Genomic DNA, 22213 nt, shown 5'->3' with positions numbered 1-22213 from the left:
TCCATTCCTGGCTGCTCCACTTATCTCCATGGTTAGTGTCTCCTCTTATCAGAGCTGGGCTGAGTGGGTCTGTTAGGCATTGGCTCAGGATACCCCATCACCTCTGGGAGATTTGGGATGCTTCATTCAGGCCCATTGCTGTTTTTTTTTTTTTTCCCCTGCATCCATCTCTTCCTCCTCTTCTGCTTCGCATCCTACTCTGTGGGTGGGAGGATACAGAATCCTGATTTTCTAGGACTTTAAATCTAACTTGCACTGGCTTTGAATGGCAGAACTGGGTGCAGGGAAGTGCTGAGGAAGGCTCCGTGCTTCTGCTGCTCTTTGTTTGGCTTTAACATCCTGAAGAGTTTCCCATGCTGCAGAGCTGAAGGGCAGTCATTACCTTCCAGTCCGCCTTGCAGGTTCTCCGTGCTGTTAGTACTCATCTGTACAGACATTGTCACTCTGGGAGTGCTTTTTTAGATGTTAATGTGAACAGCCATGCATAGAGGCAGGGGCATAGTTGCTGCACTCCAGTTATGTCCTTGCTCGCATCCTTTCTAGGTCTGTTAGGTTTCCTATGTCATGCCTGAGATTCAGCCAGTAGTTTCCTCCTGAACCTCCTGCGCAGCTGCCCAACACCAGCCTGCCTCTCTTGCTGGGGCAGAACAAATGCCAGACCCAACTTGTTGGTCCAGGGGCCGATCCACAAGCCAGCAGCAAGTGTCATCTGGGGTCAGGGGCTTGGAGAGGGACTGTCACACTCCTCCATGGGTGCCCAACCTTGTATGGTTTTTTAGAGGAGCAGTGACTTCACTCCTTGTCTTCAGTTTAGCACAAATGTGTGCATGTTGCCCATTGGGATATTGTCTCATATATTGAAGAAGATGAGAAATCTTCCATGCTTCCCAGGGACTTTGCACTGGGACAGGCTGTGTCCCCGTGACTTGCATCGGTGGCCTCCTGAGTGCCTCTGCCTCCCCCAGCTCCCTGCCACCCAGACCCCTCCCAGCGGAGGCAAGAGCCGGGGCGGAAAGTGTAGCCTAGGAAAGTTTAGCCAAACTCTTCCAGCTGCAGTTTATTGCATCTATTTTGCTGATATCCACCCTTTAGATAAATAGCGCTAAGTTATACACGTTGTGACTCTCTTGATGTGGTTAAAAAGGCTTGTATTAGCCAAGCTAATCTAACTCCAAGAATAACCATGGGAATTTGACTGTATCTGTTCCAGCTTGAATCAGGCACTGTGTAGTAAAGTGAGAATTGCTTTCCTGGCTAAAAGTGTAGCAACAGTGAAACTTCAAGTCAATTGGTGGGGATTCCCTCCCCCTCTTTTTTTTTTTTTCTTTGAACAAATCTCCTGCCTGTGCCTCACCTCAGACACCCAGAGCTCTACCTACAAGAAAACAAAGTTTCCCATTTTCAATAAAAATCGTGTCTCTGTAGGCAGAAAAGTGGGTTAGCTAACAATCCACAAAACGATGGTCTATTTATTTACCAGGCTGACTCCCTGATGGGGAAACATGTGGGATCTTTTAACTTTTTCTCCTGCACAGATGTTCATTCTACTCCCGAGTTTCCTCTTGATCTTTGGTTTGCCGAACCATATGGTGAGAATGCTGGAGATGATGTGTGTGGTGGGAAGAGGAGGATTCTGTGTGCTTAAAACAAAAACAGTAAAAAAAAAAATAATTCTGCCTGGTTTTTTCCCCATGTTAGCAAAAAAATATTTTTTAAAGGAAATCTGTTGAGGTAGCAAAACTGCTGTTAGCTCACACACCCTCACTGTTGGACACATAGCATTAACAAGATTAAATGCTGATTGACAAGTCGTGTCGTGTGTCGTCCCCCCCCCCCCGCCGCCGCAGCTTTTGCTGCCACTTTAGGCATTTGTATTGAGCTGTAGATCCAGTTCAGGTGAGGAGATAGGGGTCCTGCAAGGTCAAGTAGCAGGACTTCTTGCTTTCCTTCCTTACCTTCCTCAGAGGCCACAGGGCCTGTGGACTGTGGGTTGAAAGACATCTCTCCTGGTCTGCTGGAAACGAGTCCTTCTGTGTAGGATCAACAGGGACATAGAGCATTGCATTGTACATCTGAAACGTGGGAGAAAATGAAACAGAATATGAGGATTAGGGTATTTATCTTGATAGCACCACAGGCTGAATGACAGCAAAAGGGTGCAGAGGGTGAATGGGAGGCGTGAGAGGCTCTGGCAGTTTTCAGGGCTGGGTATGGTCTCTCTTGGGCAGGTCCATGAAGGTGCCACAGGGGCAGGTGCCTCTTTCCTTTCTGGCTGAGGTTGTGCGTGGCCTCTCAGCTGGTGTTCAGCCTCAGTGGCACTGGTCCATCCAGACTCATCACCCAAAGAGAAATTGTAGGGCTCATTTAGGAACATCAGGTCAGCGTAATGCTTTCCTAGGCTTGCTTCCATAGTAAGTCACTGGTGGTCAGCAGTCTGCTCCACTGTGCAGGCTGGCCATAGCCATCAATACCCCTTTAAGCCCCTCAGGTCGAAGGCTGGTTGCGGCTCTGCAGTACAACAGGATCCTGAGCCTGGTGGGTCCTTAGGGGTGTGTTAGAAACAGGTGGTTGCAGTGGGCAGGGTTTAGGAGCTGATGGGGGAAGATGTTAGCTGATGTGAGTGAGACTCTGGCTCGGGTGGTCAGTAACCACGTGCTCAAGGGTGCTTGTCACAGGCTGAGGGCACATCCACCGTGAGCTGTGCCTTCTGGCCATTTGTGGTGGTGTCCTCCGGGATGCTCTGCTCTCCCGGGGCCCCCTCCCTGCTCCCCTTTCTCTGGTGCTGTCCTTCATGTAGGGACTGCAGTGGAAGATATTCCCCCAAACCCATCTCTCCCTGGGAAAGCAGGAGTGCTCTTACTGGACCAGGGCAGTGGGCAGTGCCTTGCCAGCAAGAAGGCAGAGTGGGTGTTTTATTAAATAACCTTTAATCCAGTTGCTTGTACAGCATTTTTAGCCGGGTGGGTGGTCTGTCACAGGGACAGGTAAAAACTGTGTCTCCACCAACATGGGCAGGCTGTGGATTAGAGACAAGGCATGTACTTTGTAACGAAGGATGAGACCCTAATTTTAGAACAGCGGCAAGACTGGTCTCAGATTTCTGCCTGGGCCCTGTCCCAGCGTCTCTGCGCTGCCAGAAACTTGCCTTCCCTTTCTTGGAGTGAACTGTATTGTACCTTTTTATGTACAGACTCCCCTGCAATGAGGCAGAGGGATTCCTGCTGTTGCTTTGCTAATCCCTTTTAAACCACACACAGACCAAGAGATCCCCTGGTCCCTACGCAGCCAGTCCATATTTTCCCCCTAAGATGTTTGTTCTGTTTCCTTTGCAGATGCAGCTTCTGGACAAGTTCCCTATTGAAGGAGGCCAGAAAGACCCCAAGCAAAGAATCATCCCTTTTCTACCAGGTAATGCTATGGCAAAAGCCCTGAATAAGACGACTGAGAGCAGTTGGGGACTGGTCTTACAAATGCCTTCTCCCTGGGAGCTCGTACATGCTGCCCTGTGATACCAGACCTCCACCTCCTCCTAAAATAACTGGCATGGTGTTTAGGGCTCCCAGGAGATCTTGTATCAGCTGTTTAGGTTCAAGTTGGCTTGTGCCCTGCCGCACGAAGGGATTCAATAGCTTACGGGGGGGCTCTGCCTGTGGGGTGCAACCAGACAGCCTGAGCTTGGGCTGCCAGTTGGGAGGCCACTGGAGACCAGAGACACCGTCGTCTTCATTTCTGGATGCTGTGGCTCTGCAGACACTGTTACTGTACAATACAGAAAGAATAATTAGAGTTGCCACTGGGATATAAAGGAAACTGAATGAAGGTTAAATGCAAACAGGGATTTCTGCAACACTGGCCAAAAAGATAAGTAAATACCTCTTTGGCCTGAGCCACTGGCCCTCTGACAGCTTTCAGAGAGGGGCTGGACGTGATGGATATCCTCTCCTCAGGGTAACGGGACACACGTCCACACAGGTTCTTCCAGGAGCGACTGCAGGGATGGCACGGAGGAAATGAGCCAGACCGCAGTGTGCTCTTGGAAATGCACGCTCGGACCAGCTCTCTATTGTCTGACTGCATGATTCTGGCTGTTGGTTTAAAATTTGGCTCGCTGCACTGCCTGTCAGGATAAATGGAGTATTTTCAGCCTGTTAAAAGGTCCATTCTGTCTTTAACTATAAAAAGGAGATCCCAAAAGTCTGTAAAGACAAGATGGGATGGGAGGACTTAGTCCTCTCCAGGAGCGTGCTGCGGTCCCCAGTGCTGTTTGCAGGCAGAGCAGCTGCTCCAGATGTGTGGTGAGCACAGCTCCAGCACAAGCGGGGAAGCAGGGACTCGGAAACCAGCAGCACAAATACGTGACGCAAGCATCGGAGCCGCAGTAGGGTGGCACGGCAGCCTGGCAGCCTCCATGGGCCTTCTGGAAGGCAGCCCCGGGATCGGGGTTTGATCTCTGCAGTGCTCTGTGCTGCATCCAGCCCCTCTGCAGCCAGGGGGAGGTGGTGTTGCCTTCCATTGCCAACCTGGAATGAGGAGAGGAGTCTAAGTGTGGGCTCTGTTTCCAGCTTTGCCACCAACAAACTCATAGACCAGTCACTTCGTGAAACCTCTGTACGATGAGGATGGATACTGCTGGCCTGCCTTTCTTGCTGGAAAGCATTCTGAGATCCTTGAAAAGCACTGTACAGGAGTGCAAATGGCTTTAGGTGAGGTGCTGTAGGAAAATCTCTGTCTGCAGGTAACAGTTGTTCCTCCTGTATTGACCATCACCAACCCATTTCTTTTACTTTGTCCTAGAAAAATGTTGGCTGAATGCAGGTGACTGATGCTCAGCCTGTGTGCAGTTCTCAGTGATGGATGTCCTGATATATGGGTGGGTGATATTTGCGGAGGATGAGATGCATCCCATATGCCCATTACAACACTTCCTACCCTTCCCACCCTCCAAGAACACGAAGAAGATGGTACTGCTGCGTGTCCTTGAGGGGAAGAGTTATATCTGGAAAACATTTGGGTAGACTTAGTGTCCCAAAGAGAGAAGCTGCCAAAATAGAATAGACTTCAGCTGTATTTAATTTAAAATTTCTGTGATATGCGTTCTACTTTTGATACCGAATCTCTGTCTTTTTGTTGAACTGCTGAAAAGCCCTTGTTGCTTTACCCAGGAACAAGGTGACTCAGCTAAATGTCAAACAATGTCAAACTGTTAAATAAACTAGCTGCCGTAATTAGAATACGCATGGCATTTCTGCAGCTGGAGCTGTGGATTACTGAAATGAATACCTAGTCTTAATTAAACTGTCTTAATTAAAAAACATTAACTGTCTTAATTTAAAAACAGTGGGGCAGATGTTTGTACTTAAATCCTACTTTTATGAAGATGTCATGATCTTGCTTGCTTATTATGGCCCTGATTCAGCCAAGCTGGAGTGACTCTGTGTGCTGGGTTCTGAGTGCCTGGGGTTTGCCTGTGCCGCTTGCAGGCTTGGGCGGCTTCCCCCCATCAGGTCTTGTATAAAAAGTAAATGCATGCCAGCCCATCACTCCCGCTTGTCAGTGATGCTGTGGTGCTCTCCTGAAATAAAGGCATGATCTGAGCCTGGGAACTGAGGACCCACCTTTGCAGGTCACTTTGCCATGGCAGGGGGTGCATCCAGGACTGCCTGGCAGGCCACCTGTAGCGTGGAGCTGCAGCAGCAGCCTGTGCAGCCACTGCTCCGTAGGCAGAAGTGGGTGGTGGTGGTACCTGGATCTCCTGCTGCAGAGGACGGCTGGAAAGAAAGAACTGAGGGATGGCCACAGCAGGTTGGGCCACAGGGCCACTCAGCCCTGGTGGTGGCCTGTTGTGGGTCCCAAAGGAGGAGTGCAGTCTCTCCCTTCCTACGCTCTGACTGTTTAGCAGCTGCAGCAAGGGCTGGGGGATCCAGGACACTGGGTCTGTTGTTGGCATGGAGATGGAGAAGGGAAGATATCTAAACTGACAGATGAACGGCCTTTGGGACACCCTCCTGGTCTATCCATGATCATCTGGATGGGACACAGGGCATGCAGAGAGTCTTGTTGGGTGAAAGCAAGCTCCCACGTCTCCTTCCCACAGGGAAAGGGCTAGCGTGTGCTCAGCTGTCACCCTGGTACAGTCAGGAGCACCACTTGGCTATGCATCTGGAGCAAGAGGCTGGACAGTCCTCCAGGTCCTGTAGCTTGGGCACAGTCATGCTGTGTCTCAGCTTACCCCACACAAAGCAGGGATGGTGGTGCATGGTCCTTAGTTATGTGGAAAGCAAAATGTTCAGCTCCCAGCTGTACATATCTCTCTCTCCCACTGTCTGCACAGATTGCAAAAGTGTTTCATCCCCACCTGAGTGCAGATGGCTACTGCTTTGCTGACGTCTTATGTCTTGGCTGTGATTCTTGCTTTCTGCACAGATGATAGCCCCCTTTGCACTCACCACTGCTGGTTTGGACTGGTTATATGGTTGCAAATTACTGGGCAAGGTGCTTCCCTGTTGGGGCAATCAAGCTTTAGTATTGGACTGTGCTGGAAGCCTTTTACCATAAAAACCAGGAAAGTGTAAGAGTTCAGAGCCTTGCCCTCCAAGGAGAGACCATACTGGGTTCAACAGCAGCGAAGTGCAGTCTTTCTTTCCTCTAGACACCTTTATCTTATTTTTATCAAGTTCTTTCTTCAAATATTTTCCCCCCTCTTCCCTCTTACACAAGTAAGGACTCTACAGCTTTCAGTGCCATGAAGAGATGCAAGGAAATAATCAGCAGTGTCAGGTAGTCCTATAAAAGATGTCCTGTGGATTATTTTGTAGTTTTAGTTTACTTTTTCAGAGTCACTCCCCTGCCTTCAGTTTTTCTGTGAAGTTTTTTTTTTTTAAAACATACCAAGAGGGCAAAACTTACATTTTTCCTGTCCTTTCCCCATTTTATCTTTTTCCCATGAGTTTTTCCTTTCTTTTCTTTGATTTCCCTTGTTACTGTTGGAAAAATCTGCATCGGGGGGGGTGAGGCAGAAGAAAACCACATAAGAAAACCTGTTTGTGGGGTGTCCAGAGAGCATTTTTTTAGTTGGTGGTATGAAATTTTTGTTTGGAAGGTTGGAGGGAGATTGTAGAAGAGTTAGAATAAAATTTGCGGCAAAAACCCTTTCTAGACCAAAGACTATTTGATACTGTCAGAAGACAGAGATGAAAATCACTGTTTGGCTGTAGCAGTGGGACTGTTGGTTGAGCCCATTTGCAGTGCACTGATTTCTCCGTCACCTCTCCCATAGGTATCTGAAGAGCGATCTTTGGCGTGTGGACTCACAGCTTTGTTACTTTTATATCTGCATGAGCAGAGAGAAGAGGTTATGGATTTGGGGTCCTTTATTTCAGAGATCTTGAGGTAATTAATGAAGGAACTTCAGTTGGAAGGAGAAGACTGGTCTGTTGTGCTTCTAGAGAACACTGTGGCAAGTACAAATGACAGAGATGGGGCGATGCCACCCTGGGATTAACAGTTTTGCGGTGGTTGACCCAAGACTCCAGGGCTTGCATTGTTTTTCGTTTCTCTTGGCACTAAGCGGAAGAGCCATCTGGAGACAAAGCTGAAGTTGGAGGTATGTCAGCTCCTCTTGCTCCACTGTGTCTTCCAAGGCGTGGCCTTAGGGAAAATGCACTGCACAGCATGAAATCATCCCGTTGTGCTGGCTACTGGGCTGCAGATCCCTGCCGTAGAGAGAGGCTTGGGCTTTCCGTGGCACGGAGGTCTGGGCATTGATGATGGCAGCCCCTTGTGCTTTCTGCCCAGATTCCAGCTTGGTCCCTGCCTGGACTTGAAACTAGTTTTGAGCCCCGCTGAAAAAATTGGAGATTCTTGCATAAACTATGCTGAAAGGAGAAGATCCTCAAGGGGTGTCTGCTCTGCAGCTTCCCTGCTGCCTGGAGAGGGAGACATCCTGCTCCAGGAGACTGCTTTGTTTGCCTGATTTTCCTTACCCTTGGGAAGCTGAGTCCTATCCCAGGGGACGAGGGGGGTTGGCGCAGGCTGCCCTAGCAGCTCAGCCAGGCAGCTGCAGAAGCAACACCCCTGCCTGGCTCTACTCCCTGCCTCCAGTGCTTGGGAGCCTCTGCCAGAGAGGCACCTTCTCTATTCCTTTCTTTCTCACTTGGATTTTCCTCCTCCCTTAATTATGGCAAGAAAAGAGGAAACCATCCTTCTTGGGGCACATGCTGCCAGCGGAGCTTGGTGGCTGTGTCTTGGGGCACTAGGAGGGATGCTGGCATGGTAGATGAGATGTCACCAGCCGTTGTCTGGCCCTGCTGTGCCCTGATGACCTGCTTTCCCCCCAGGAAGAGAAATGCCCTGGCGCCATCTCAAAGGGGTCTCTGGGGCTTTCTCCTTCCTCAGTCCCGAGGCAGCAGGAACACGCAGCGTGCCTGCTGAGGCATTTTCAGGACAGGCAGCAAATATAGGATGGCAGGAAGATCCCTGCAGGTAGTGCAGGTTTGGCCCCATTTTTTGCTCCCGAGCTGCGGTGTGTGGCTCGTGCCAGGAACAGCGAGTGGGGAGCGGGGTGAGCTGCTCCGCACTGGGAGGGCTTTGCCTGACTGCTTAATCTCTGAGTGAGCCTCCCAGTTCCCCAGAGGAGCCCCAGCCTCTCCTCCTAGAGGTTTGCTGTGGGCCGTTCCCCGAGCAAAGTGGGAGCCGGGGGCTGGAGCCTGGCCCCGCGTGTGAGTCAGGAGGACTGTGGGAAGGGAGAGGTGCAGTCGCAGAGGGCGCGGGAGGCCATCCCAGCACCGCCCAGATACCTGGGGCTGGCGGGGAGCGCTGGCGGCAGGCGGGAGCCTCCCCATTTTGCACAATGCAGGAGGACGGGGAATAACCTCTTGCCAACATCGGTTGGGACCTTCCTCGCCTCCATTTCTGCAGTGGGGAAGGAGATCTCCTGCCAATGAACTGCATCCCAGGTGGATATGTCTGCTTTTCGGTTTCGGTTTGGTGTGTTGGTTTTTTTTTTCCCCCCTCCCTTTTCCAGTGCTGTCTTTGGGGACGAGGAAGCTGAGGAGAAAGACTCGAGCAGATTTGCAACAGCAGGATTTCATCCATGGTGATGAGAGCAACCTTTTTGCCTTTCAGTTGTGTATATTCCAGCTTTGCTCCTTTTGTTTTGCTCCGGGCTGGAGGAGAAACAGCGTTTTGTTCAGAGATCTTGGGCGGTTATTCTTGCGCTGAAGCAGAGATGACGGGCTCATCCTAACAACCAGCACCGCAGTGACCTTCGGATCCACTGGTTCATGTTCCACCTGTGTAAATCGAGACCAGGATCAGCAAAATTAGGATGTGGCCGTGTGTAATTTTGTCAAAGGTGCTGCATTTCAGCGGTGGTCAGTGCACATGAGGCGTTTTCAACTTTTATTCTGCCCACCTTGGGAGGCAGGGGGGCATGGTGACTGTAAGGAGCACGCTGGCCAAGGAGGACCCTTAGAAATCTCAGAGATATTCTTATTGTAGGCTGTTTTCTCCTTTGGAGAGGTGGTTGCTAGCTGGGCATTTAAAAGGAAATGCATTCTCTGTCCTAATTCTTAGCTGGATCTTATGTGCAAAAATATATTTAATTTCAGACTTGTTTTCCATTTTTGATTATCCTCTCCTGCAGCACTCTGAGCCAGGGCAACAAGGTGTTAGTAAGTGATTTTGACTTTTCTTTGGAGTCATTTTGAATTCCTGACTTACACGGGTATGAACAGTGTTGCAGCAGTTCAGAGCCAGGCAAAAAGTAGCTTAAAGGTTAAAAAAAACAAAAGGAGAGATCCGATAAAATTCTCTTTATCTTAGACCCAGTCTTATCTTACTTTTTAGATTAAAATATGAATTAAGTTATCCTAAACGGTGTTCCTTTAGTATGCAGGTGTAGTCTTGCAGGCGTGATAGGCGCACACACACACACACAGAGAAGAGTGTTAGATGTCTGGTTTGCTGAGCCTTATCTGTGTAACACAAATAACCAAGATATTCTGCTGTGCTTTCCTGAATATGAGGCAGCAAACTTTCTCAGATGGAGAAAGAGGGGCTCTGCCCCCCATCCCCTTCCACTCATCTGCAGTAAATCAGCATTGCGGTCCCCTGTCCCCACCTCAGAGGACCTACCAGGGGGTGGGGAGGTGACCCACAGCAGTGCGGCATGGGATGCTGGGGGCTTGAGCGGCCATGGGAGAGCCTTTAGGGAGCCACTCTATAATGCAATATAATTTCCTTTTAACATACATTTTTTCAGTTTTCCTGCCTGTTCTTTGAAAGGGGAGAGTGCCTCCAGGTTTAAAATGAACTTATATTTGAGCCAGAGTAGTGTGTTCACAAGACGGCGAACAGGTCCTTGGCTTGTTTCCACTCCAGCTCATTTAGGACTTGGGTGATGCCGAGCTTCTGGTGAGCTGCTCTTCAACAGCTCCTATTGTTTGAGAAAGTGGTTTCTATTGTTTCTTTCTATTTTCTGCCTTGCTAGGAGAGCTATTGCGGAAAATTCATCTCCTGCCTCTCACAAGAGGAGAATGGATTTCCTGTCGGCTCCGGGCTTGAAGGGAAAGCAGGGGCTGCCGGGAGGAAGCGGCTGTTCCTCGGCTGGGCGGCAGGAGGATTGATGATTTCGAGGGGGGCAGGCAGGCGTATTATTTTCTTCAGGATCCGTGGAGATATTTTTAGGGTTTATGTCTTTTCTGGTTGAAAGACAAAGTCGTCAAGTGTGAGGTCATAGGATGCCCTTAGGCTGCTTCCTATTGAAGAAGCTGAGGAAAAGGCAGCCGCCAGAGACTGCCGGCTTTCAGAGCTGCCTGCCGAGGAAGGGGCTGTAATGAGCCCCTAATGGAGTGCAGGGGGGCTTTTGGCTTTGCATGCTGAGCCTGTTTCACAGGCGTCGTCAGGCCTTCTGGAGGTCTTCGGGCGTTAATAGGGCATGAATCAAAGGCCTGATTTCATTACAAAAGGAAGAAAAAGGGAAAAAAAAACCCTATGCTGGCATCTGCCCAAGTACCTGGCCCTCTCCCCTCTCTTTCAGTCTCTTCTGAGTCCTTTCTCAGCGTACAGATCCAAAATCCACCGGCCGGCAGCTGAAGCAAGGGGCCGGAATAGGAAAAACCTACAGAATATTTTTCTGGGGCTGGTACCTGCTCCTCTTGCACAGGTTAAGAGCTGATATTTTGCTCAACGAGAAACCACTTTTGGGCAGAAATCAGCGTATGCAGAACATGATGTGCCTCTCATTAGACCATTTGAGTCTCCTGATGAGAGTTTTGTAATTATCAAGCCACAGTTTCAAGGGAAAACAAAGAATGGAAAGGGGGTTTCGTTTGGGTTTGCTTGAAGCCAGACCTAATGGGGATTATTTATTTTTTTTCAGCATGGGATTCTAGACTGAAAAGGCCAGGGCAGGTTTTCAGTGCAGTATAGCTGCTTGGACTCCTTGGGGAAATATACAGACGTTTCTACTCAGAAATTAGTTGGATTTTGATTCTTGTTTTTAAAGGCAATAAATAAACACGATTATAGAGTTGAAAAGCAGTTTGAGCTGCATTGGGCTCGTCGTTTCCTCAGGCAGCCGTTCCAGATGAGTGTGCCCTCTACTACTATAATTACTTTTTAAAAATAACTCTGCAAGTCTGTAATCTGAAGTGGGTGGTATGTAGCAAGTCTGAGAGCATTCTGCATTCAACCCACAGGCTGGGGAGAGGGTGGCTTTATATAAGGGTTTGCTTGTCTTCGTCTCTGGGTTGAAATCTAACTTTTTCCCACAATCCATCAACAAATGGCCCATATAATGAAAGTGCTTTTTAACACGGGAGTCAAGCTTGCCAGAGACTTGGATGGCTTTGCAGCCCCACAGGCTCTAGATATTCCCTCTGGATGTTACTTCTCTGCCTGATCTTGTCTCTGTTGTATCAAGATTTAAGCTGCCTGGGCAATAGAGGAGAGCAGACCCCAGCTGAGATTCACAGCTAAGTAATAGTCTAGACCTCTGTTTGAATGTTTGCAGCCCACTTTGCCTTTTGGCTGGGCCAGCTGATTTATTTATATACTCACATGCTTAAAATAGGTTGTGATTATTTTTTTCCTGTGGATTGGAAACAATGAACCTGGGAATTTGCTGCTTGATCGCAAGTGATTTCTCCTACTTTATTTTCTCTATCTATTAAGCTTTTTGGGTGCTGATGTTCTTAAGTGTGGTGTGTTTTCAGACCTCCCCGCTCCACAATGCAGCTATTTTCAGGCTCTCATGAACACATTTACCCTTACTCATAAGGGGATCTTTATACTCAGGAGCAGAGTGAGGGGATACTGAGGGCAGAGATTTGCCAAACTGAATTATTTCCACTATAATGAAATAACCCATGGCAGTGTCTGCCCCTCTGTGATTTTTTTTTAGAATTGTAGTCCTGTTTAATGGGAAGACTGAGGTGGAGAGAGGGAAATAACGTGGGAATTAGAAAGAGGAAACCAAGGGTAGGTAGATGAGGAAAAGAAAGTAAGTCCTAGAAGTGGGAAATTCAATCCTTGAGCTTCTCCCATTCAGAGAGGTGCTAATACAGGCCCCAGGCTTGTACTCAGGATGGAGGTAATTAACGTTTGCTCTCAAATTTCCTTGGGTCTGAAGTTAAGCGCTTTCACCATGTCATTTTCTATCAGGGTTTTGCCACCTCTAAATAAAGAGCAGAAAATTACATTCCTTCTGCTTTTACATCCTAAGCATCGGCAAGCGTAGACTTGCAGGTTCCTTCTCATATTCAGGGCTCTGAACAGAACAGGGCTGACTTGGAATAAGCAAAACATTTGCAATCTGTTTTGGCCCTTGTTGGGCTTTTGTTGGAGGTGTTTGGGCTGGTGAGCAGACTTCACTTTTTTACTGAGGGCACCGTTAAATGTGATTCCCATCAAATTCTTCCAACTCTTCTTCCAACTCTTCCCACCAAACACAGGATAGCTTGGTACTCTCTCAGGCAAGCAGCAGAACCATCAGACTGGAGTACAGGGTAAAGGCATTTGTGTCTATTCCCACTAGGCAGTGTCGTCACCGCTGGTCTATTTAAATCATTAGATGCAGAGAGCAGAAAGGAAAATATTCCTATCTTAATCCTGGCTCCTACAAAACAGAGCAAATGCAGAATTGTGTGTTTAGCAGATTTCCTCTTGGGAAGAGAAGTCTCCTATAGATAATAATCCTTTTAGCAACATCTCCAGTGAACGAGGCTTTGTCTGAAGAACAAAGAAAAAGTCGCAAGCTTGAAATATGCCTGAATTTCCTGAGTGCGCTCGCCGCTGCGTGCAGGCAGGAAGCTGTGTTAGTCTGGTTTGGATGTTTGCTCTGAAGCAGCATAAACAGTGTCGGGTCTCCCGGGATCCTGATCTGCCCAGGGACCAGGGGACAGGGGTTCCTCTAAGCTGCAGCTCCAAGAAGGACTACCATAGTCATGCAGCTCTGTGCCCGTGTCCCTGACTGTCCCATCTCCCCTCTGGCCAAATCCGTCCTCTGAAGATCCCAGGTGGATGCAGGAGTCAGCAGCAGAGATGATCGATGCAGCCACAGTAGACCCCGCACATGCGGGTGTTAAGCTGCCAGCCAGCAGGGAGCTCATTTCCTGCACAATTATGAAAACAGCTGATCTGTGACATTTTAAGAAGGGGGAGAAAATACAGGGCAAGGGAAGGAAGGCCCCAGCTACGTAAATATTTACTTTTGCACAATGTCCCAGCCACCCCCTTCTCCCAGGGGCTGGGAGAAGAAGGGGTTGCTTGCTGCTGGCTCTGGTACGTGGTGACAGGGGACGGGAGAGCCACCAGTGGGCTGCCCACAGCTGGAAGGAGCACGCTCTCTGCCAAGCAGAAGCTGCTCTGCTGGAGTGTGATACTGCCCTGCTTGACCCCCCTGCTCCCTGCTACATCCCACAGCCAGGGATGTGCTGCTGGACCGCCAAGAGCTCACTTGAACAACCTGTCTGGGCCTCTCTTGCCGCTCTTTGGTCTTGCTCTAACAAAGCCAAGCTAGTGAGGTACCCCTGCTAGTGAGGTGTATCCCTGCTCCTTCCCAGAGAGCAGCCTTAGGAAAAGGGTTGGGGAAATGAAGGCACAAAGCTTTCAGGGTAGTGCTGCTGCAGGCAGATGAGGTGTCCAGGATCTGGGAACTGCAGCATCTCGTGTGATGCCACCACGTCGCATGCCCACCGCCAGCCAGGTCTGGAGCGGACATAAGCCATGTTATGTGTAGAGGAGGCACTTGCTAGACCTGATTGAAAAAAACCCTCAGATACAGGTCAAAAAAAGACCCTCAGAGACGGGGAAAAGATTTTCCTTCGATCACAGCATTGTTCAACCTGATACAATCCTTGTTTTCAATTTCTTTCCTTCACCCTAGACAAAAATGTTATTTTTTCCAGCCCTGTCAAAGAGAGGGTGAATTGATGCTCTCTGGTCTATAAATGCTGCTCAGTTGTCCTTTCATTAGCCCTCCTCGGCCGGGGTGGCTGGTGCTGTGCCATGCAGATGCTGTGTACATTTGACACAGTATCTGACCGCCGGGGCAGCTCCGAAGTCCCTCCCATGTGTACTCAGCGGGTGGAGGGAAGGCTGCGGCGTGCTTTGCCTGAGGTTCAATCAGTCTGTGTTTGTAGCCAGGATTGCACTCTCTAAGCCATGTTTCTGCAGTACGGCAGTCTGCGACGGTTGTGTCAACATGGGGTGACCTGTATGTAAGGAGATTCAGTGAGTCCCGGTAATAGTGACACTGACCGGCTGGTGGGTCATGTCTATGAAACCAGAAGAGTTGGAATAAGTGGGATTCAGAGATTTGTTTCATGCAAGTGGTTGATGTGGTAACAGAGGTACCTACAGCCTGTTCCCCTCCGGTCCTTTCATCAAGGAAATACTGGCTAAGCTCACTCCTCAGGACATGCACCATCACTCAGTGAATAAACACAAGGGATTTGTGTTGTGGGTTAATTCTGCTGCTGGAAATCAAACTCCATCCGTGGTCAGATGACATCTTTTTTCTTGGAAAGGGACCAAGGTTAAGAAGACAAGGAAGGCAGGTTAGTTAAAATATGTCAAAGTCTCTTGGGTGTAAGTAAAGACTATAAATAAAAGCCTTTTAACTTGGAAAAGAACTTTAGAGTGATATGTTCAGGTTCAATTTAGTCCAAATACTGCTTTATGCCATTAAGTTGTTATCAAGTTTTGGTTCAATTGCAATAGTTTTATGGCTTCAGTGCAGTGGGAACAGTTGCAGCCTTTATGCAAGTAAAGCATTTCCCCTGAAACCTTTGCAGTGAAGACTGCTGTATTGTGCAGGAACCTGGGAGTGAAACTGCCTGGAAACGAATAGCCGGGGAGGTGACCTTCTCTAGCTCTTTTCTTTCCACATTCCAGAGTAACTACACAATCTAAGGATTTATATCGTGAACAATGAGGGGATTTAAATGAGGTTTAGTTTTGCATTCTCGTTAATGAATCCTCAAACTTAATAATAAAAGCTGAACATTTTTACTTATTTCCTCTTAAGCTGCAAGCATGTCTGATTCAGCAGCGTCTTGAGATGATTTGTCAGGATGAGAAAATAAGTCACATCCCTCTTCCTCTTGGGATTAATAGGGAACTAGACTAATCCTGTACCCATAATATTATTTCAGTTGGGTTTGCATAATAGCCTGGAAATGGTTATACTCGATGCAATGCTTTGTAATGATGATGTTTCATCCTTTGAAGTTAGGTTAATTCATGTCACAGTGTCAGATTTGCACAAATAATAAAACACTCCCCCGCCCCCCCCACCCCAGTTTTCTTAACTAGCCCTCATTTTCTGATCCAAGTTTTACTGTGGTCGATTAGAAGTGAGTGGATTTTAATGCTGTTTCTGCAGATGTCCAGCACCATCACAGCCAGGAAAGTCCCGTCTAACATTTGGTGTATTTACATGTCAGAGTGGCTGTGGGTTTACGAAGATCCTGGTGTTCCTAAGGAGTCTTGCTGCGTGCATGCCTCTGCTCTGCAGAGCATGAGTACTCCCACCAAAATCACTGTAGTTAACCCTCTCTGTGAGCCAAGGTTTTCAACATGCATCTGGACCATTATTCCTGGCTTACATTAGAGAAAGTGAGAGAAATCAGGCCCCCCATAATTACTTACAAGCTGCAAGCTAGGCACATATGTAAATATTTTCAGGGTCACAACTTAGCTCTTTATTTTTAATATACTTTGTTATTAGTAATCGGTTTTGAAGAGCTTGAAAATCCCACCTGTAAGTTTCTGTACCGTCAAGCCTACTCAGCCTTGACCTCTGCTCCTGGTGGTATCATTGGATTTACTGTTGACTTCAGCAGGAGCAGTCACAGCGAGGCTGAGTGCTTTTGAAAACCCTTTCCCTGTGTTTTTCTGTATAAACCCCATCACTGTAGCTGCCAGATTATATGACACTAGGGTTTAAAATGACTTAAGAATGAAATCAAACTGATAAGAAGGCTAAGAGGTAATAAAGCTAAGCAAAGTAAATTCTAAGACAAAGCGACTTTCACAAGGTTTTAATTTTCTGTGGCCCAAGTGGAAAAACAATCAAGTTTGGTTCATTCGGCACATGCATGCTGGGCGTGTGTCGATAGCGCTCCTCTGAAGCCCCAGAGGTGACGTCCCACACCTCCCACCACGCGTGGGCTTACCCGGGGCACGTGGGAGCAGGTGAGGGGGGCTGGTGGGGGGCTGGAGCCCACTTAGGGGGCTTGGTTTCAATTTCTCTCTGTCCCCCAACCATAGGGCGCCATCTTGGGAATCATCAGTTAAGCCCATGTTTAGTCATTAATTCTGCCCAAGACTCGTCCCTAGTTTTTCCCACTGCCAGAGGTGCTTTACAAATAGGAAACAGAAGATCTGGGGAGTCAGTTGGGACATAGAGGGTCCAAATCTACCCCCAGACTCTTTATACCTCTTTTACTGGGGAAAAAGAGAGACAACTAGAATTGCCATATCTCCCCATGGCGTTAAAAGAATAAATCCATAAAACGTTATGCAGCACTCAGATACTGCAGCACTACAGTCCTTCTGTAATTACCTATACCAGACTGGTGCCTTTATTGCCGTGCTTAAAGCCTCCATGCTTACATCTGTTTGCAGATATCCTCTGGAACAGGGTGGTCTCTTGCTGTAACAGTGATGATAAATACTTTGCTCTTATGGATTAGATTATTCCTCACCAAGTTGTTCTCTGTTTCACTGGAGGTCAGCTATACTCATCATCTGTTAGGATTTTCTCCCCTCGGGCCCCTTTTTTTTTGCAATTAAACCAGATCCTTTGTTCTCTGGTGCATTCCTCCAGGCAGCCGTGAAGACAAAAACGTGTGGGCAAGGGTGTTGCCTCTCTCTGCACGTTTCTGCTCCTCTTCTCCCATTGCCAGCTCCACGCCTGGCACTCGCTCTGAGAGGTGGTTGTATCCTCTCCATACCATCCACTCCCCAGTTCACCGCCCCTTGAAAAGGGAGTCCAGATGTTATAATCCTCTGGTAAGCTCTAAACCTGGCAGGATTTTTCTGTTTCCCGCCTCCTGTTTTATTTTCATAAGCCTATAGATTGACTTTATTTCTCTTAAAGGTTTCTAGGCTGGGGGACTGCTATTCATCCACTTTTAATTAAAGCAATATAGGGAATTAGGCCTTTCACAGGGGTGGTTCTGGTGATGGCTATGAGTGTTTTTGTTAGTTTTCCTCCTTTCTGAGCAAATGCTTGGAAGTGTGAGTTGGAGCTTAAGCTTTTTAATTACCCGGGAGTAAATTTACTACATTATGGTGAAGTGATGTCTTTGCAAAAGGAAAATTGGTTCTTGGCTGCTGCTGTGTGCAATAGCATAACTAAGAGAGGTTGATTCACCACTGCATCCTCAGAGGACAGGAGGGTGGGTGCAAGGAGGGAATATGAATTTGGGCATCAGGGGGCTGAGGTAGTTGGCAGGGGTGGCTCAGGGTGATCTGTGGCTTTTGCAGTACGGCGTGAAGGAGGGGAGGTGGTGGGAGCCCGGCCCCTCCTCCTGGCAGTGCCTGGCTGTTTCCCACAAGAGCCTGGTTTAGATTAGGCTGCCCAAGGCACAGTTTCTCTTGACGTTGGTACCACACTGAAAGAGCATGGGTGTAGGACTGGGAGTGGCAAGGGAGAGCAAAATACTGCTCTTCCCAGGCGATTTACAGTCTCTCATTCCCTTTTGTCCTCCTTCAAAGCAATGCTCTTGGGCTCATAAAACACAGCCTCCTGCAAGCAGATGCTGGTGCAGACAGGGTGTAGGAACCTCCCATTGGCACATGGGGATCACAAACTGGGCTTTTTCTGGGTGTTGGGGAAGGCGTGAAAGCCTCCTTCCTAAGAACATGATTATTTTGGGTGAGCAAGCAAAGGATCTCAAGAGCAGGTCTCCAGCTGACCTAGGGAAGCAGCTGGCTTTTCCGCCTGGAGTGTTTGAATTATTTCAGGATAGTTTTACAGCGTGAAAGACTCCAGCAGGAAATTTTCAGAAGAGCCCAAGTGTCATCTGACCCCAGCTCCTGTTTTCTAAAGTGTCAGTGTGTTCCCAGCGTGTGTTTGTGTGTGTGTGTTTGGAAATTTGACTTCTGTTTCAAATTGGTTAGCTATTTTAATACAATGGAAGGAAAGCTATTACCCTGAGTGTCAAGAGCATCAGTATGCTTGCAGGAAAACCTGTATTTACCCGTGGGTCCTGGGGGAGCGGGCATAATCCTCTTCAGTCTTACTCACTTCTGTCTCTTGCCTCTGTCCTTGCACGTTGCTTGTTTCTGGCACAAGGACGCAGCTTCTCTTGCCTTCCTCAGCCCCGTGAGCCACGCATAGGACATTGTGGTGCTGCAGAATAGCCAGCACGGGTGTTTGCATCCCTTTCTGAAGTCTTTTGGGTCCATCTCAATGCCAGCACGTGATGAACGGACTGTCCCCACCACGCTCCTCTCTTTTCTTCTCTCATCTATAGCCTGAAACGGTTTGCTGTTCCCCATAGGCTTACTGATGCTGCATATGTTTCTAATCTTGTGGCATTGTCGGGCTGGGTTCTCACTCGCAGCAATGAGACATCGGCTCCGATGTCACTCAGTTTGGTTCTGGCCAAACTCTGCTCTCATTGATGGCTTTTTCATTCAGAAATGTGCACTTCCCTTTCTGCAGCGTTTCCCTATTGCAATGCCTAGAAAGGGCCAAGAAAGAATTTTTCTTTTCACCATTTGCGATGCCTGGGGTTCCTCGGGGGCTCTGGGTTTATTCTGTGGTTTGTTACTCATGCAGGTTTCCTGGGGGTTATAAGATGATCTAAAGCAACCTGACTTGTTGAGCTGACTCAGAAGTGACCCTCCTGAATCACTCCCAGGCAGCTGAGCTGTCTGAAGATTTGACTGCAGGGGATTGATCTGCTTGTCATTAAAACCAAAATGGTCTGTATGCCTTCAAAAATATCAGAAATAAGTTAGATTCTTTGTTTCATTACTATTTTCAAAAAGGTCATTGCAGTGCCCTCTTTTTCGAGTGATAGTCATTTAATTAAACTCCAATGCAATATCTGAAATGCACCTGTCTTGCCCTCTTGGCATATGAACAAAAATTAATAAAATGTGAGTGAAAATAAACAATGTGGAAAACAGTGTCATCCAAAGAAAAATTTAAAAAACCCACCTGCTGAGGTACAAAAGAAACACCTGTGAATAAGACTCATCTGGTACTTTCTCTGGGTAAATAACACGAAAAAGAAGGTACTTGAAACAAGATTTGTGTATTGACTCAGAGTGATTTAAGGATCTGCTTGGGATTCAGATGGCTCTCCTTTCAGAGAAGGGAAAATAAGAAGGCTGGAAAGTGCATACTTATGAAATGCTCAAGACGTGTGTGTAAGCTAAGGCTTGTCACAGCATCAGTGAGAGAATGGAAAAAGTCCTTTTAATTCCCCTACACTCTGGGTAAGGTCTTTAACAAGTGGTCAGGCTCATTGCGCATAGTCCTTTGCCCCTGTTGGTCTTCTACTCACTGTGTCCCTTCCTCATCAGGTCAGGTTCACCTCGGAGAGCAAAGCCATTGAAACTGGCCATTACGTGAGTGTGTGCTAAGCTAGATTTACTTAAACCATGGGCTTAGACCAGGTGAAAGGGAGAAACACAGTGGTGAATGAGACCTAAACTTTTCTTCGTGTCCTAAATATACTGAATGTGCATCATCCTTACCTGTTGTAGTGCATTGGAGAGGTGATTTCGGATTTGGACTGCCTGAGGAGCTGAGGAGTCTCCATCTTTGGAGGTCTATAACTACAGGTTAAACAGACTTCTTCGGTAGTGCCATAGGTAGAGTTGATTGTGCCATGAATCAGGGTAATGGATTTGCTGGTCTCCTGAGCTCCCTTCCAGTGCTGTATTTCTGTGATTTGGTTATTCAGAGCCACACTGTGAAAAGATTATGATGAAGATTAATTTAGAGTGTGTAGCAGTTGGACATGAAGGGTCAGTAGTTTGTGATTGTAAGATCTCAGCCTCAAAAAGAAGAATTTTAGTCTACCCAGTAGTAGAAACTTCTCAAGATCTGATGTTTTCCTAAACTACTCCAGGTTTTTAATCCAAACCCCATGATTTCTTGACAATACCCCTCTGATTTGTAAGTGGCACCAATATAATTCTTGTCACCACAACACCAGTCCTTCAGTTGAATGTGCTCTTTGAAGTGTACACGTATGAATATTGCATTCAGAAGGTCTTGTGTCACAGAGCAACCATTGTAGCACTTACAAGAAATACTTTTTATTTCCTCCTTCTTCTCTTCTCTGTCTATAAGGAAAAAGCCCAATCTTTCAAATCCATTTGCAACATCATAATTTTACGTAACACAGCAGGTATTACTTTCTGGAGCATCTTGCAAATGAGTGCAGTGGAAGGCTCTGCTGCATGGTGTGGGCTGTTGGGTGCCTGAGGAATTTCTCTGCTGGGCTCCACTGGTCCCTCTTCCCTTCTCTCCCCATCCCCGTCCCTTCATACACAGGACCTTACCAATGGTTGAATCTTACCCAGTGTTGCTGTGGCAAGTGCAAGTTCACTAAGCTGCTGAACAGGTGGCCTTTAATGCTGCATATTTCTTGCAGTCGGGTAGTTTTGAGGTATGACCTGGATTTTGTTTTGCACAGGGTGCCCAGTGTTAATTCAGGTGCTCGGCACCTCTCTGCTATGTATTAACTTGTTCAAAAGCCACAGTGGAACTGAGCATTTTGATTGTGAACAAATTGATCTCAGGGAATGTCTTGTGTTTGTACAGTGTCCGGGACAGTGTGTTTCTGCTCTGGGAATAAATATTTTTGAAAATAACATCAGGTTCCTTGCAGAAGGACTGCTCCTCTCCAGCCATGTCCCCCTGCCCTCACACTGCTGGTTGGGAAATGACATTTCCACCGTGCTGATCCCGAGAAGGGACCCACTCTTACCCTGCCCAGGGAAAAAGTGAGGGCTCGTTCTGCTCAAATCAGCACGGAAAAATATTACATGGGGTGAGGCTGAATTCTATCCAAACATGAATAGAGTAGCATGCCCCAGAATATCTTTTCAGTCTAAATCTTGCTCAGCAGTCGAAAGTCCTAAGTACCAATAAAGTCACTGACTAATGAACATTACTCAGTTCCTTTGGGTGCTTGGCTAGGGGCACTCACAGTTTCCAGTCATACGATTACTCCTTTTTACTTTAAGCCATCCTGTTTTCCTTTGGTCTTTCAGCCTTAAGGAAACATTGGGTAACTTTGTGTTCTGCTTCTTAATGGCAAAGTCAAGGGATCCCAGAGACGTGGATCTTTTTGGCTTCCTTTCCTGCTACCTGGAAACACCTTCTTTATCTCTGGTGCCAGCTGAAGTGTTAGTTTTCTGGTTTATTTTCCCTCACCCTTTCTGAGCCTCTCTTTCTTGACCCTTTTCCACTGGAACTGAAAACAAAATTGGCATTTTCCAAGCAAAGTGTGCCTCTGAGATACGCAGTGGAGATGAATCGGCATCAGGACATTCACTCTGCACACGGGGTATTTGATAAGGAGAGAGTAAGGGATTAAAATCTGAACCTGAATGGAAATTTGGCAAATTATTTCAGTAAACACCTTAGGGAAGGCTAGCCTCAATTTCTGGACAATTCATTCTTGAGTGCCCATGGAGATATAAAGAACAGCCAGCCTCCAGCTAAGTCATTAGCCTG

At 47.6% G+C, this 22213-nt stretch overlaps 1 protein-coding gene across 3 annotated transcripts in view; it reads left to right on the top strand.

The window, feature by feature from the left end:
* SH3PXD2A (SH3 and PX domains 2A) overlaps positions 1-22213 on the top strand; it is a 273771-nt gene that overhangs the window by 75229 nt on the left and 176329 nt on the right. For all 3 annotated transcript variants that reach the window (XM_087765178.1, XM_087765179.1, XM_087765176.1), the window contains exon 3: positions 3333-3408. In XM_087765178.1, the coding sequence (XP_087621304.1) occupies positions 3333-3408 (76 nt within the window). The remainder of the gene's footprint in view (positions 1-3332; positions 3409-22213) is intronic.

Source organism: Nipponia nippon, unplaced genomic scaffold (genome assembly GCF_047370975.1).
Source record: "Nipponia nippon isolate SJK-2023a ecotype South Korea unplaced genomic scaffold, ASM4737097v1 scaffold_3, whole genome shotgun sequence".
Lineage (NCBI taxonomy): Eukaryota > Metazoa > Chordata > Aves > Pelecaniformes > Threskiornithidae > Nipponia > Nipponia nippon.
This window is presented reverse-complemented; position numbering and strand designations above follow the sequence as displayed.